General features: G+C 52.6%; 6 protein-coding genes and 1 non-coding gene across 7 annotated transcripts; 3 read left to right on the top strand and 4 right to left on the bottom strand.

Moving 5' to 3' along the window:
- Window positions 1-107: 107 nt before the first annotated feature.
- Window positions 108-2,070, top strand: BO94DRAFT_519970 (MFS transporter; the record flags this gene model as incomplete). The annotated part of the gene is made up of 2 exons (XM_025610090.1): window positions 108-974; window positions 1,024-2,070. Exons 1-2 carry the CDS (start codon window positions 525-527, stop codon window positions 2,068-2,070), a joined length of 1,497 nt encoding a protein of 498 aa, XP_025466034.1. The 5' UTR covers window positions 108-524.
- A 225-nt stretch (window positions 2,071-2,295) lies between these two features.
- BO94DRAFT_536721 (glycosyltransferase family 69 protein) lies at window positions 2,296-4,274 on the bottom strand. Its single transcript, XM_025612087.1, has one exon. It carries the CDS (start codon window positions 4,092-4,094, stop codon window positions 2,526-2,528), a length of 1,569 nt encoding a protein of 522 aa, XP_025466033.1. The 5' UTR covers window positions 4,095-4,274; the 3' UTR covers window positions 2,296-2,525.
- Window positions 4,275-4,661: 387 nt separating this feature from the next.
- BO94DRAFT_t195 lies at window positions 4,662-4,733 on the top strand. The gene has a single exon. It is a non-coding gene; the product is annotated as a tRNA-Met (tRNA).
- A 432-nt stretch (window positions 4,734-5,165) lies between these two features.
- BO94DRAFT_625613 (glutamate--cysteine ligase) lies at window positions 5,166-7,297 on the bottom strand (the record flags this gene model as incomplete). Its single annotated transcript, XM_025617299.1, has 7 exons — window positions 5,166-6,065; window positions 6,120-6,672; window positions 6,720-6,845; window positions 6,896-7,005; window positions 7,051-7,116; window positions 7,162-7,234; window positions 7,287-7,297. 7 exons carry the CDS (start codon window positions 7,295-7,297, stop codon window positions 5,166-5,168), a joined length of 1,839 nt encoding a protein of 612 aa, XP_025466032.1.
- A 1,784-nt stretch (window positions 7,298-9,081) lies between these two features.
- On the top strand, window positions 9,082-10,956 carry BO94DRAFT_599803 (Zn(II)2Cys6 transcription factor; the record flags this gene model as incomplete). Its single annotated transcript, XM_025616334.1, has 4 exons — window positions 9,082-9,154; window positions 9,207-9,883; window positions 9,932-10,627; window positions 10,675-10,956. 4 exons carry the CDS (start codon window positions 9,082-9,084, stop codon window positions 10,831-10,833), a joined length of 1,605 nt encoding a protein of 534 aa, XP_025466031.1. The 3' UTR covers window positions 10,834-10,956.
- BO94DRAFT_123075 (NAD(P)/FAD-dependent oxidoreductase) lies at window positions 10,858-12,347 on the bottom strand. The gene has a single exon (XM_025605585.1). The coding sequence runs from the start codon at window positions 12,165-12,167 to the stop codon at window positions 10,881-10,883; it is 1,287 nt and encodes a 428-aa protein (XP_025466030.1). The 5' UTR covers window positions 12,168-12,347; the 3' UTR covers window positions 10,858-10,880.
- A 502-nt stretch (window positions 12,348-12,849) lies between these two features.
- Window positions 12,850-14,545, bottom strand: BO94DRAFT_576437 (MFS general substrate transporter). The gene has a single exon (XM_025615137.1). It carries the CDS (start codon window positions 14,438-14,440, stop codon window positions 12,902-12,904), a length of 1,539 nt encoding a protein of 512 aa, XP_025466029.1. The 5' UTR covers window positions 14,441-14,545; the 3' UTR covers window positions 12,850-12,901.
- Between the last annotated feature and the right edge of the window lie 162 nt (window positions 14,546-14,707).

The raw sequence follows: 14,707 nt of genomic DNA, 5'->3' as shown, positions 1-14,707 counted from the left end.
AGACAAGAAGACGAGAAAACGAGGGAGGCTAAATGAATGAATTCCTCAGGCCATCCATCCACCGCGCCATCTCAACTTCAACTTCCACTTCAACTTCAACTTTCCCCTCATCACTCTCGCAACACTCTTACTTGTTGCAATATGTCGGCAGGGAGCAACCCGATAGGTTCCAATAGTCAAGTCGACTAAATCTTCGCACACATCCGCGAAATGAATCCTGCAGAGATAATCTCCGACCCCCAATCTCAAGCCGGTTTCACATTCTAGGGATAATGACACAACATGTGGCCCGGCAGGGGATACGCAGGTCTCAGATCACCTGGGTCCATCATGGCACCTCATCTCCATGTAGATCATGCAAGGGCCTCGGTAGATCCTGTTCCTGTCGCGGATGGCTTACGCAAGAGGCTCACTGGAATGTGTCTGCATAAACTGGGCAGGGCCACGCTCCATGGTATAAAAAGGGCTTTTCACATGCAGAAATGCCCTTGACATGACAATGATATCGACAGAATCCCCTCAGCATGGACGACAAAATCAGCCAGGCCATTCACGAAGAGAAAAATGATCTCCCCAACAACCAGATCGTCATCATCGACTTCGATCCTCATGAACACCCGCACCAATGGCCCAACTACCGAAAATACACTATCCTCCTGACCGTCACCCTGCCGATTTTCCTCATGCCGTTGACATCTACAATTATTGCTCCCGCTGTAGACGCCATCGAAGCGGATTTCCATGTCACCTCGACGGTTGAAGGCCCACTGACGGTGTCATTGTTTCTGCTCACCTACTGCCTAGGCCCATTGCTGCTAGGTCCTCTGAGCGAGCTGCTCGGTCGCGTACCCATCCTATTTGCAGGGAATCTCTTCTTCCTGGCCTTCAATCTGGCATGTGGCTTTTCAAAAAGCATCACGCAGCTGCTAGTATTCCGCTTACTGAGCGGATTAGGCGCGAGTGCCTCACTAGCTGTACGTCTCCCTACCTCACAGTCCTAAACCACATACTTATATGCGTCAGACCGGCGCCAGCACCATCGGCGACGTCTTTCCTAAGGAAGAGCGTGGCCTAGGCCTCGCACTCCTCAACATGGGTCCAGTCCTCGGTTCCTGTCTCGGTCCCATCGCTGGCGGATACATAACAGATTACTCAACCTGGCGGTGGGCGTTCCATGCAACCTCCATCTTCGGGGGCATCATCATCCTCACAGGTCTCTGCCTCTCGCGCGAAACTTACGCTCCGGTCCTCCTCCAGCGCAAGAAACAAACCCTTCAAGCCACCCCAGCGTACAAAGACCTCACCCTCCTCACCCAGTTCGAAAAGGACATCCCCATCCCCTCCACCTCCTCCCCCCAAACCAAAACCAGATCCATAATAACCCTCTACCGCCGCACACTCCTCCGCTCTCTATATCTTCTCTTCACCCAACCCATCGTGCAAGCCCTCTCCCTCTACTACGGCTACCTCTACGGGCTCGTCTACCTCGTACTCTCCACCTTCCCCACCCTGTGGAGAACCCAATACCACCTCAGCACCAGCACCGGCTCCCTCCACTACATCGCCCCCTGCATTGGCTACCTACTAGGAGCGCAAACCTGCGCCTTCATCTCCGACAAGATCTACTCGCACCTCAAATCCACCAACAACGGCATCGGCAAGCCCGAGTTCCGCCTCCCGCTCATGATCCCCGCCAGTCTCCTCGTCCCCATCGGCCTCTTCATCTACGGCTGGTCCGCGCAGTACAAGACCCACTGGATCGTCCCAGACATCGGCATCGCATTGCCATTAATGGGCGCCACAGTAATCTTCCAATGTACAAACGCATACCTCCTCGAGGCATACAGCGTATACGGAGCAAGTGCCAATGGCGGCGTATACATCCTTCGAGGCTTAACGGGATTCGGATTCCCTATGTTCAGTCCCATCATGTATCAAGTTTTGGGATACGGGTGGGGAAATAGTCTGTTAGGGTTTGTAGCGGTGGCAGTCGGGTGTCCGATTCCGTGGGTGTTGTGGTGGTTTGGTGAGAGGTTGAGAGGGAAGAGTAGCTTTGCTGATAAGGATTGATTTATTCACTTCCAGCTTTCTATTTTTTACCACTCTTTTTTTAGTTCTTCTTTTCCCCTTCTCGATATTTTATTGGGGTTGGGTTTTGTTTCTATACCCGGAGCTCTCGCCCCCGCAACCGGCCGCAGCTCCATGGGTGGTTTGAAGAGGTGTCTGGGATTAGTGGATAATCAATTTGATTCACATGTCTGTCTAGTTTATTGTTTAATCTTGTTCTATATATTTGTTGTGATTTTGGGTTTATCTCCATACTTTTTGGTTGCATTCCATTCTAGGTTCGGGTTAGGGCTAGCTGCCGATATATATTATCCAGAGAGACCCAATGACTGATTCGCCATTGCTGTCTGCAACTTGACGCAAATAAAGAGTAGGATAAGATATCATACAATAAGAAGACATTATAACGCTCACTAGAACTAGAACCCCCCCACCAACAGAGAGAGAGAGAGCATGTGCTAAGCGGACGGTACCGGAATAAACTTCCAGCCCCCCTCCCCATTCTCCTCTCTCCTTGAGAGAACCTGCATATCCCATCTTCCACAGAACCCATCCCCATTTGCAATTCTTTTTACCGTCGAGAATTTTCCACCACGTGGACTGGATTGATCAGCCACCCACATCTTATTTTGGACTTCCTCGCCTGCGACTTCCGTCCGACGTGGATTATATACAGGCAAAACGGCAATGCGACTCGTGATCCTGTGGACCAAAGAATAAAGTTTCTCGAACCGTCGAGTCACTCCGAGCCAGCTGAGAGATCGAGGGTGGTATGCGACGCGGATGAATGGGTTCATGTAGATTCCTGTGTCTGTAACCTCTTCGGGAGACGAGGACAGTGAGGGTGGGGTTTGGATATCGGCGTGGATGAGACAGCATTCAGACGATTCCCAGAATAAATCGGTTTCGGCACGGAATCGGACGGGGGAGGGGCGGTTCATGTATTCTTTTTGGTTGTTGGTTTTGTAAGTGGAGGTGATGGAAGGTGGATGTAGAGGTGGATGCTGGAAGAAACCGGCATCGAATGCGACCATTCCTCCCCAGCAACTGCGCACTCTCACGGCATCTTTCCCGTCGAGTACATCTTGTCGACTTTGAGCTTTTCCGGCGGTGGTGAACCATGGGTAGAAGGGGATGCCCATGCTGTAGCCTTCTAGATCGCGCGAGGCGAAGGTATCGTAGAACTTGAAGGGATTGATAAAGTCCACTGCACATACCGCGCGGTAGTCCGAAACACCGTTCTTCGTGTTGGTTGAGAAGAGGAGTTGCAGGGCGTCCAGTGGATGGAAGTAGACATCGTTCAGAAACAGGAGTCGGTCGAAACGGAGCTCGGGGTATTCATCTAGAGGGCGTAGGGCCCGGTTGCGCACTTCGGCCAGGAATTCGACGCGCCTGATGTGTTCTGATCCATCGGGGAGAGTGACGGTGGGAAAGCCGGTGAAGTTGAAGTGGTCTTCGTACACGATGGACTTGTTGCAGGGAACACGGTCGCTCAGCTGCTGAAGAGCCCCCTCCCCGGCCACGCCACTATCGTTCTCGTAGATGCTGAGAAAGACGTTGTCTGGTCCGATCATGTCGATCAGATCGAGGAGTGCCTGGCCCCATTGTCCGCCTGCCAGGGCCCCGTTCTTGTCATAGAGGCTGACGGCAATGAAGACGGTCGAGTTGCGTAGGTTCCCTCGGCCGGATTTCGTTGACTCTTGTACGACCTTGCGAAGCGCGGCATAATGTAGCGGTAGATGGGTATAGGATGGCACAAAGAGGAAGGTGAAACTGATGAGGGCCAGAAGAATCCAAGCGATGGTGGATAAAAGTCGACGCAGATTCCAGGCGATGGGAAGCCAGTGTCTTGTCCGTCTCCTCACACCTCTGGCTGCGCTGATCAAAGCCGAGAGGCAGTAATGGACCGGGAAGGCACGACGGTGAGGGTAAGAGGTGGATGATTTGAAGTCCTCGAGATCGATCTCTTCACCATCGAGAGATGAACGGGCAACAGGCTCATAACCATCTCTGGAAAGACGTGCCATGGGGACGAGCAGTCAATCAGACAGAGTGGTAGGATGGCAGGCTGGCAGTGGCGGGGAAGAACTGAACTGCAGGGACCCCGTCCAAGACCCTTTCCGAACGGGGCAATGCGCCTAGCCTGGTGGTAGGGCTATGAACGGTGAATCCTGGCCAGCACTACCGCTGAACTACTGGACACCAACTGACATGGATCCGAGACAATTCTCCCTCCACCCAATCATCGCATCTCCAGGCGCTTCTACCTAAAGTGGACCGTCTGGCGCCGGTCTAAATTGAACAAGCATTGAGTCGGATTGCCATGTTTGTGGCTCGGGGCACTGTTGGCCTTTTGCGCGATTTTAAGTGGTACCCAGTGGCCCCCTAAATCCTCTCTCAGGGTCTCTGCGAGAGTGCGAGGTTTGCTGGAAGTAAAAGCGTAGGAACATTCATGTTAAATAGGTTTTTGACACGCTGGACGAAATTTATCTTCGGAAGGATTGACACCATCGAGGCAAGTACTGGTGTTTATAACGCATATCCAAAAGATGTGTTGTTATGAATACAAACTTAGGTTCAAGTTTCCAACCAGCAGCATGTTAGCTCAGGGGAAGAGCGCCGGGCTCATAACCCGGAGGTCCCTGGATCGAAACCAGGACATGCTATCATACCTCATTCCTTTTTTGGAGGTCGCTGGATCGAATCCCGGGTATGCTACTTACTTTTCTTTCCTTTTTCCTTTTTCTTTTTCCGACTCCTTTCCTCAGTACCATCACGTGTTGGCGCCTTCATTTTTGTACCGTTTTATTTTGCGATAGCTCGAAAGCCGTTGGGGTGGCGGAAATAATGGGCGGGTGTACCTAGGTATGAGCTGCATGACATGACACTCATTGATTGTTATTGGTCAGGTGTGTGCCCGAAGGCCACAATCGCTGGTTCGATCATAGTACTGTGTTGCTGAAGTATTATAGTTCTGCAGCCTAGGTGAAGTTCTCAATCATTGTATCTAGTGTCATCATAGATATAGCGTCAATCGTTATTTTACTGAACTATGCATCATGAAATAAAGACATCGAAGGCAAATTATATCTACTCATTCACGCCTCCATCCGTACAATCTCCCGCATCAGGTCATAACGGATCTTCTCACCCACGTAGCTATCCCGCCGGTACTCCTCGTGTCCAGTTACAAATGAACGCATCCATTGGGCTGGTGTCGGAAGCTCTCCATTGGCTCGCTTGCTGACCACATCCAGGTACGGCATGATCTTCTTCTGCTCCATCAAGGACGTGTTCTTGTACTGCAGATATGCCCGCACAATGTTCACCAGCCCCGGAAAGCTGGACGGCACCTTGGGGTCCTCGCCATTGATGATCTCATCCATGGTAAGGAGAGCATACGGTGAGGTATGGCCACTGGACTTTCCACAGCAGTTGACACAACCCTTCCGCTGGCGCTGTGGTCGATCACACTGCTCCACCGACGATGACCATCCACTGCGACGGAACCAGATCCGCTCTTCGACCGCGGCATTCCGCTTTTGTGCGCGCTCCATCGACTCCCCCAACTTGTCCACCGGGACATAGAAGTTCAAGTGAAGGTCTGTAATGGCTCGAGAGAGAAGATACATAAAGATTGAGAAGGCAGCGTTGTCGAAGTCGGTTAGCTGCACTTCCATCGGCCGGAATTCAACCCGCCAGCCGGGTCCGTCATCGCTCAGTGGGATCTTGAGTCGGACGTGTTGCCACACACTGCTGTAGTACACATCAAACACGCCCGTACCATTGGGGTCGAAATTCTCCAGATCGGCTCGGTTGAGCATGATTGGATCCCGCGATAAGATTGTGGCAAAGTGCATCGCCAGCGGTTCGTCCATGCCTCCGTCTAGTAGGCGCTGTTTAACCGTCTCGTCCATAGGAGTCAGCGAGGACTTGCTGTTTATATCTGCAGGCTTTCCTCGGGAGACGTATGTGCGATTCCAGGAATAGCGTGGCGGCTGTATGGGATTAGTTATCGGGCCAAAAAAGCACTACGGGACGCTTAAACCTACTGTTGTAGCCAATTCTTCCGGCGTGCGGTCATCGAAGCATTCGGAGATGCGATCCCAGCGCACATCAGTGTCTACCAGATACCCCTTGTAGATGGGCGTGGCAGCAGTCAGCGCAAGCATGACTGGCCCCATCGCAATCATCTGGTCATGCAGCCATCGGGCTTCAAACTCATTAAAAGCCTGGAACGTAACCTGGATGCTGCAGCTCCCGAGCCCAAGACCGATTCCATCCAGATGGATATGGCCCTCTTTTGCGTCACCTGGGGGATGCTGTTCTGCTGGATACTCGAATGACCCAGCCTTGTCATAAAATGGAGCTTCTGTCTGCTCGTCTCGATAGACAGGGATATAGCTTTCAACACGCCGCTGTCGCCGGGCAGTTAAATTCTGGACCATCATTATGTAACGTGAAATGGGACAGTATATTTGGCCAGTCGAGTTTTCAAGAGATTCATCCGGTATCGTAAATTGGTTTCTGACTCCTAGGCCAGGGAAGACACAGAGTGATACGATATGCTGGTCGCGCGATAGGCATTGCCGGATCAACTTTCGTCTAACGAGATCAACAAACGGTCGGGTTGCAGAGAGGGTATAGCCTACCGTTGCTTCATGTTGCTTTCTACCCTTAGTAAGTCCGCAATATCCCCTCCGTATGGCTCTCGAGGGGTCGCCTCGATCATATATCTACCCCATTCCGGCTGTAATGCGATTTCGTTCCAGGGTTCACTACGACAAATCAGAAACCTTATCTTTCTAATTATGTGACGTATACTCACACATCTGCATTGGCGCACTCGTCCGTGCCTTTTCGGAGGACCTCTTCTTGGTTTAGGAGCAGTGTAGCTCGAGATGTGTTCGCGTCAAGGTTGATTAGGGTATATTCGATCTGACCGGTCAGCAACCTTCCTTCGTGAGCTGTAAGTGATCATACCTCGTCACCCCAGAGCGGCTCAGGATCAGTTCTATCTTTCTGTCTCTTCCAGAGAGATAACAATTGCTTTCTCTGTTAGCGCAATGAATCCAAATGATGCGATGTACAAACCTCCACAGCACATTGACGAGCAATAGGTGCGACACTTTGCAGTTCCTGCCACGGCATCGGCGCTCCTCTCACTCTGCTAGAATGTTAGCTTCATATCATAAAGATAGGGTAGGGGCTTGACATACGGTGGGCCCATTTTTGCTGAAAGTTCAAGGTTAGTCAAGACCAGGCTCTTGGATCAGATAGACATGGATAGACAGGTTTCGATATCTGGGCATTGCTTTATAGGTCTCTTGAGAAGGACGCAGAAGCATTGATTTAAGGACCCGATCACTCGCGCGGTTGTCGATCATAGTAACACGACAAACCATGGCTTGGCTGATGGCAATATGCGACCTCGTACGTAATCCTCGTGGAAGCAGAAAAGGTCATGGAAGATCAGTCGTGCATTCTCAGATAATACGCTTTTTCAGCCCCACGACTGGCGTAATGGATGGCTACAGCTTGCTCGTTGCTACCCCTTGCATCGTGGTTCGTCATGTCCGAAAAAATAAAAACTACGGGCGTAGGGTGTATTCGACAGGTATACCGAGGAAAAGAAAGCTTCGGCATCTCAGCCCAGACAGCACGGGAACAATAAGCTTTAGCTTCATATGTCTCAATCTTATTTGCGTCTGAATCAGTAATAAGACAGCGGCATCAATTAATAGTTTATAGGCGGGCGGGTTAAATCCCCTGCATCACTCGAAGCGGTATGGCTCACATATTTCTCGTCTGGGCAGGATCATCGAACCCCGAAGGCAACATCATTTCCAAGTGGCTCTGGCATTGATGGTGCCAATTCGAAATAGATCTTCAACCGAAACATTGTCTCGAAGACATGATTTCCGGGTCATGTACACGAATGCATTATCGCCAAGGCCTGCATAATGCAGATCGTCAACCACTCGGAGGGCGTACCTACAAGAAGTGAAATCCGTAAGGGGGGAGGAATAGAGCTGAAGTCGAATGAAAACCCCACCAGCGTCTGCAATTGTTGAGGTCCACTGTAACGGGGATCTTCCCTCTTAGCCACGGCTATCCGCTCTTCGTGCCAGCCTTGTGATTTGCGTTCACTCCTAGCTTGGAGCTCAGGTCTGCTCGTCGAGCGTACGTATGCCTTTGCGACTCACGGACCGTGATTTCTTCTTTTGCTGCAGGGAAAGGCTTCGTAAGTGAAAGATGAAAATCTCTTTGGCATGTGAAGTATCCGGGAGTCGGTAAGCTTCCAACCATGGTATTGTATCACCGGATGACTGGTATAGGCTGGGAAAGGTTTGTGATCAAGCTTGTCCTCCATGATTGGACTTTGAAGTGCGGGGATAATGCGCGGTCATGGACGTCATCATATGTTCCACGAGGCTAGCATGCGAGGTCAGCAATCTGGGGGATACAACACGGACTTGAGCATGCTTGCTACCGGATTTTTGCATGGCTGGTTGCTAATGAAGTCATTGGAGGCTGTCAGAAGGGTGGCGAGAGATGGGAAATAGAAAGAAGAGGAAGAGGAAGAGGAAGAGAAGGCACGTGCAGTTGATGTCACGGGCTGTCGGCTCACCCTTCACCCCTCCTTTACCTTTTACCTCCTTCACAATAAGTTATTATGATGGCTAGTTTTAGAATCAGTGGTTCTGATTCAGGCGTTGTGTAGAGTGGCAGAAGATCCTGATATAGTCCACTACTCTGGATAGATGAAACTGTTGCACTCTTGCTATAAGGTCAAAGACTTTTCCCCTATGAGTGGGCAGACTCTATGAGGTATCCAAGTCGCGCAAAGGCGTCATGAATCTGAGGGAAGACAGTGTCATCTAATAGGTTACTGAGTTATATTGATGGTTTACTATGTATTAAGCTTTGCTGATAAGACCAGCCTATGACTGGGCGCGGATAAGCGACCCCTCTCGAGGCTCTCCGTTCCGGCTTCTTTCTTTCTCCCCAAACATGGCAGCCTCGACCATTTCACGCACCCGCACGGGCTGCTGGGCCTGTAGAGCTCGAAGAGTCAAGTGTGACGGTATGATATATTCTTTCTGAAATCAATCCTGGTTCTGATCCCATCTATGAAGAGACACACCCCGTCTGTCGTCGCTGCGCGCGAAACAATCGGTCCTGCGGATACGGTCTGCGCTTGACATGGCTCGAGGAATCGATCGCCAAGGGCATTTGCCATGGACGCATGGGTGTGTGGTCAAAGAACGGCCAGAAAAAAGGGGAAACAGATCCGTTGGATCTCGTCAAGAGTGTATGGTGCTCCACGCCCAGTCCACACCGACGGTGGATGTTTCTCCATACGTCCGTCCACGATGTGGAACGGTTCTGTGTAGGTTACCAAGGGAGCAAGAATCACAGAATATGGCCAAAAGATCTATGGCAACTGTCAATCTCTCCAGCGATAAGTACAAAGCCCGTCACATGCCAGAGTCAATCCACCGACGACTCTACGCTGCTGGCCTTCTTTGAGACGGTCATCTGCAGCAGCTCGACCTTGGTGGACAATGCGCAGTCAAATCCATACCGGTATCTGATCTTACCCATGGCGTTCGACTCCGAGGGCATATACCATGCGGCGTTGGCCATCTCAGCCAATACTCTGCGGCTCTCCGAATCGCGGTATCATGTCCCTGCCCTGAAGCACCATCACCGAGCGCTACTCTATCTCCAGTCTCTCCTCGGCCGAGGTAGTTGGACAGATAGGGAGATGATCGAGATCCTGGGACTCGTCCTCATGATTTGCTGGTTCGAGGTAAGCATCTGTTCCTCGCGAATCTGAAGTGAATGCTGACACCGGCAGATTTCGGATAATAGCCGTCCATCGTGGGTGACTCATCTCGATGGATTACAAAATGTCATGTCTGCGCGAAAGAAACAGTGCCAACAAGCCTTGTCATGGCACAGTCAAGAGCTTCTGGGATTCTTCGACCGCTACTTCGCCTTCCACCTCGTGCTCGCCCGCACGGCGTTTCGATGGACGAACCCGCAAACCCAGCCGTGTCTTTCCTCCATCCCATTGTGTCCCTCCTCCCCGGATACTATCGACCCATACATGGGATTTAGCCACTCTCTGCTGCTCTTGATTAATCGTATTGCTGATGTAGCGTGGGCAGAGAGTGATGTGGATGCTCAGACTGTGTATGGACTCAAAGATTCACTGGAGATGCTCCACCAGACGCCTCCCGATGGTGATGTCGACTCGCATTCTAGCATGACCATTGCCGAAGCGAACCGCTTAGGGGCGATGCTCCTCTTGTATGAAATTTGCTCGTCCTCTAAATTTACCCCTTCGTTCCCGTCCTTTGCCCCTGAGGACAAAAACACTTGTGTACGTCAGATCCTTGATCTCATACAGGCGCACAAGAACAACATAATGCGCACCGCTGTGCTGCCTCTGTGGCCTCTTTTCTTAGCAGGCTGCTGCGCCCCGAGCGACGATGAGCGAGTTGCAGTCTTGCAGCTCTTCGATGAGCTGGAGGGCATTCGGCGTTTTGGAGTATGTTTATCCCTCTACATCAGTTGTTCTAAATAGTGACATGATAGAACATTACACCGGCGAGAGAAGTGATCGAAACAGTCTGGCGACACCGCGACCTGACAAAGACTGACCTAGCAAACGACATCAGGGTGGAAAAGGCCACCCGCTTTGAATGGGAACATGCCATGGTGACGCTGGGCGGGTGGAAGCTTGCGTTGACATAGATTCATTCTGGCATTTACCATCTAGCTATGGGGATGGCTACTACCTACTACAAGCGCGGGCCTCTCTCACGGATCTTCCGCCCCTTCCATCCCGTCAGCTCACTCAGCTCCAGTTCCGGGTCCAGATGAGCCAAATTCTTCGCCGTCACTGTCTGGCCCGGGCGCCACTGCCACTTGCAGGCGATCTCGGGCTCCAGCGTCCCCTCCAGCAGGTCAGCAATGTACTTACCCAGCACGGGCAGAAACTTAAACCCATGCGCGGAACCCCCGGCAGCCAGGTACAGCCCCTGGTGATCGGGATGCGGTGAGATCAGGAAATGGCGGTCGGCGGTATCGGCATCCCAGCAGAGGCGCGTATAGCAGAACGGCCGGTCGGCAAGCTCCGGCAGCACACGCCGCAGGTTGCGGCGCATCTGGGCTTCAATTTCCAGCGGAAGATCGTCTTGCGGGCTCTGCAAAAAGGTGTGAGGGACGGAGGTCGTAGTCCCAGACTCGGCGTCTGTCTGCATGTTGGTGATGAATTGACTGTGCGCCATCTTAAACACTCCGTCGGTCTGCGGCGGGAAAAAATAGCCCAGCTCCAAGTTATCCATGATGGGAAACGCCGAGTAGTGCGTCGTTTCCGTTGGGGAGAGCTGAATATGCGCCACGCTGTGCCCCTTGGCCGTCAATTGGCCTGCCACATCCAGCAATGAGGGCGTCCACGCCCCCGCGGCCACCACGACCAGGTCAGCAACTTGCGTGGACCCATCAGCTGTAACGACCCCAGTGCAGCGATCTTCCTCATTAAACACCAAGCGCTTGACCCAGCCTTTCTCCCCGGAGATATACTCCACCCCCTTCTCCTGCGCCGCAACCGCCATGCGACGTAGCGCCTCCCCTGCAGCCGCCCAGCCAGCCGTGGGGTTCCAGACATTCACATTCCACCCGTCCAGCTTGCCTGTAACCAGGGGAAACCGCTCCCGAATTTGCTGCGGCGACAGACGCTCCAGTCCCTTAACCCCAAGCTTGGTGCTCGTCTCAATCGACCCTTCAACAAACGCACAGGATAGCTTGTACGCGCTCAGAACCCAGCCTGGCACATGGTACAGGTCACGGAACATTTCCTCAGACTGCCAGGCAGCAATGGCCTCAATGCCCAGACGCGCATACAATGGCTCATTATAGTCGCTGCGAATGATCTTGCTGATGTCGGTTGATGCGGCCTCGCACGACGGTGCTGCATATCGATCCAGCACGCGGACGGAGGTGAAGCCACGCTGAGCGAGGTGATATGCAGTCGAGGTGCCGAAGCAGCCAGCCCCAACAATAAGGATGTTCTTATTCGGATCCATGGTGTGAATGACGTGTAGGTTTCTCTGATTGCTCCTACCCAGACAGAGTATTTATTTCGATACGTCGTGTCATCAGTCCTCGGACCAGTGAACAGCTAATCAGAACCTCAACCGATAATTAAACCCCTCATTTGTTGTGTACCTCGCACCGACCTGCCCTGCCCACCTTAGTTCTCTCCCCCTTATCCCCTCCTAGATCCCTCCTAGCAAACAAACAATTGGAAGTCGTTATCGGGCCCCGATAAGCGATAGGTAGATAACCCCGTACTCCGTAACGTAGAATCAGATAAGCCCTCGTTCCGACCTTCCCTTCCTCCTCTCAGTCACAGTGCCCAACCGATAGACAGATTAACAGATAGATGAGTACCAAGCTCTTCCCTCACAGTCAGTGTAAGTGGACGGCTTGCAAATGGCGAGTGCTAGTTGTTACACAGTATTCCGCTCCGGACGAAAATATGTAGTCTATCTATCTACCCCGCATTTGATTACCATTATGCCATGCAAATAGCAAATAAAAATGGCTGTGCTGGACTAACTTATTAGCTCATCCTGTGTGTTCATTCATTGGACTGCTGGGCTGTGTTATAATGTATAAGACACTAGGAGTACTATATTATTCTCTGGATTTGCAATGATATAAACAAATAAGAGTAGCTATTTACTACAACAATTATCCCACGTGCAACTATTCACTAAAATCTTTTCGCAAGATTGATATGAATGAAAGGGACAAGTTAATAAGTATACCGAAACGACGGCTTCTCCTTATCCGTCAAGTCCGAGAACGCCGCATCCTCGGACACGGGGACTACGTGGTCTGTAGCATCACGACGGCGATTCTCCCAGCGACAGAGGAAGCCGTAGGCAGAGATGGCGACAATAGCAACGACAAGACAGGCGAGTAGGCCCTCGTATCCGTGAGAGTAAGTGGGGGCGTCGGTGGAGCGGAAGACCTGGGGGCCGATGATGTTGCCGACGCAGTAGGCGAGGAAGAAGATGGCGTTGAGGGTGAGTTTCTTGGAGTGGCCGCTGGTGTTGGCCATGGGGAGGGAGGTGGAGAGGACGTAGGGAGCCCAGTAAGTGTAGAAGACGTAGTAGGAGGCGAGCAGGCCGTGTTTGTTGGAGCGGGGAAGCTTCCACATGAGGATGGCGCAGGCCATGGGGACGAGGTTGGAGACGGCGATGATCACGCAGCGGGAGTTGGGGATTCGGGAGGCTAGGAATGAGAGGAGGAGTTGCCAGATGGTGGCGAGGACGCCGGTGGGGATGCCCAGGACGGTGGTGATGAGGGATGAATAGCCTAGTCCGGTGACGATGAGGGCGGAGAAGGTGACGAGTCCGCCGTTGGGGATGTTCTGGGCGAGGGAGAAGAGGGCGAGGAGCCAGGTCTTGGGGTCGAGGAGACATTCTCGGACTTGGTACCATTTGATGGTTTTGTCTTCCATGCCGGTGTTGTTGTCCTTAACGCGCTCGAGGCAGACGAACTTTTCGCGGTCGGAGAAGTACCAGCATTGGACGGGGGAGTCGGGGAGAAAGACGTAGAGGATGATTGACCAGAGGATAGAGAAGGCGCCGAGAACGAGGAAGAGGAGCCGCCAAGGGTGGAGGGCTGTGTGGGTGTGTCCGATGCCGTAGCTGACGACGCCGGAGAAGACGGATGATAGTTGGTTGAACCAGAAGGCCACTCGGATGGGTTGCTCGCTGGTCTTCCACCACATCACAGTGAGGATGCTGGAGATGGGGAAGACCGACGCTTCCAGCATGCCCATGAGGAAGCGCACGGTGGCGAGGCCGGCGAAGTTGTGTGTCGCTGCGGTGCAGAGCATCAGGACGGCCCAGGCGAAGACCATGCCCGCGTAGAGCTTGGCCACTGGGAGGCGCTGGATGAGCAATGCGGCTGGGTATTCGAAGGCCAGGTAGCCAAAGTAGAAGATTGAGCCTACCCAGGAGTACTGGTTGCCCGTTAGGTGGGTGTCTGTTTCCATGCCATAGATGGCGGCGTTGGAGATGATGACTTTGTCGACGGCGGCCAGCACGACGGTGACCATGATCAATGGAATCATGATCAGATCGATCTTCCACAGCACACGGCGCGCTTCTGTATCGGCGATGGGAGCCGCCATGATGGCAGGATCCAGCTGGGCGAGAAAGCGCACTGCGACATCCTCCCCTTGGCCCGAGGGACGGCCGAGGACGTCGAGCTCGCCCTGCTTGAGGATGTCGTCGTGAGGGACATGGCTTTCGAGGCCGGGTTTCTTCTGGTCAGCAGTCATGGTGACCGGTGCAGGACCTGGATTGATGGGTTGGGGGAATCGACCCCGACCATGTCGCCGTTTGACAAGTTTTATATCATCATGTAGATGCACCTGATAACGAGTCAGTGTCTGTTATCTGGACTCCACCGTGCTAGGGACTAGGGCGCGGGGAAGGTCGGAGCGAGGCCGATAACAGAAGACCGCACGATAAGATAGCGCCGGCGTTAGTTAGGGCGAGACAGCATTGGCAATAATGACTGGAGCCAGTCTATAAAAGCCACGCCA

The sequence above is a fragment of the Aspergillus sclerotioniger genome, assembly GCF_003184525.1.
Source record: "Aspergillus sclerotioniger CBS 115572 chromosome Unknown BO94scaffold_19, whole genome shotgun sequence".
In the NCBI taxonomy this organism is placed as follows: Eukaryota; Fungi; Ascomycota; class Eurotiomycetes; order Eurotiales; family Aspergillaceae; genus Aspergillus; species Aspergillus sclerotioniger.
This window is presented reverse-complemented; position numbering and strand designations above follow the sequence as displayed.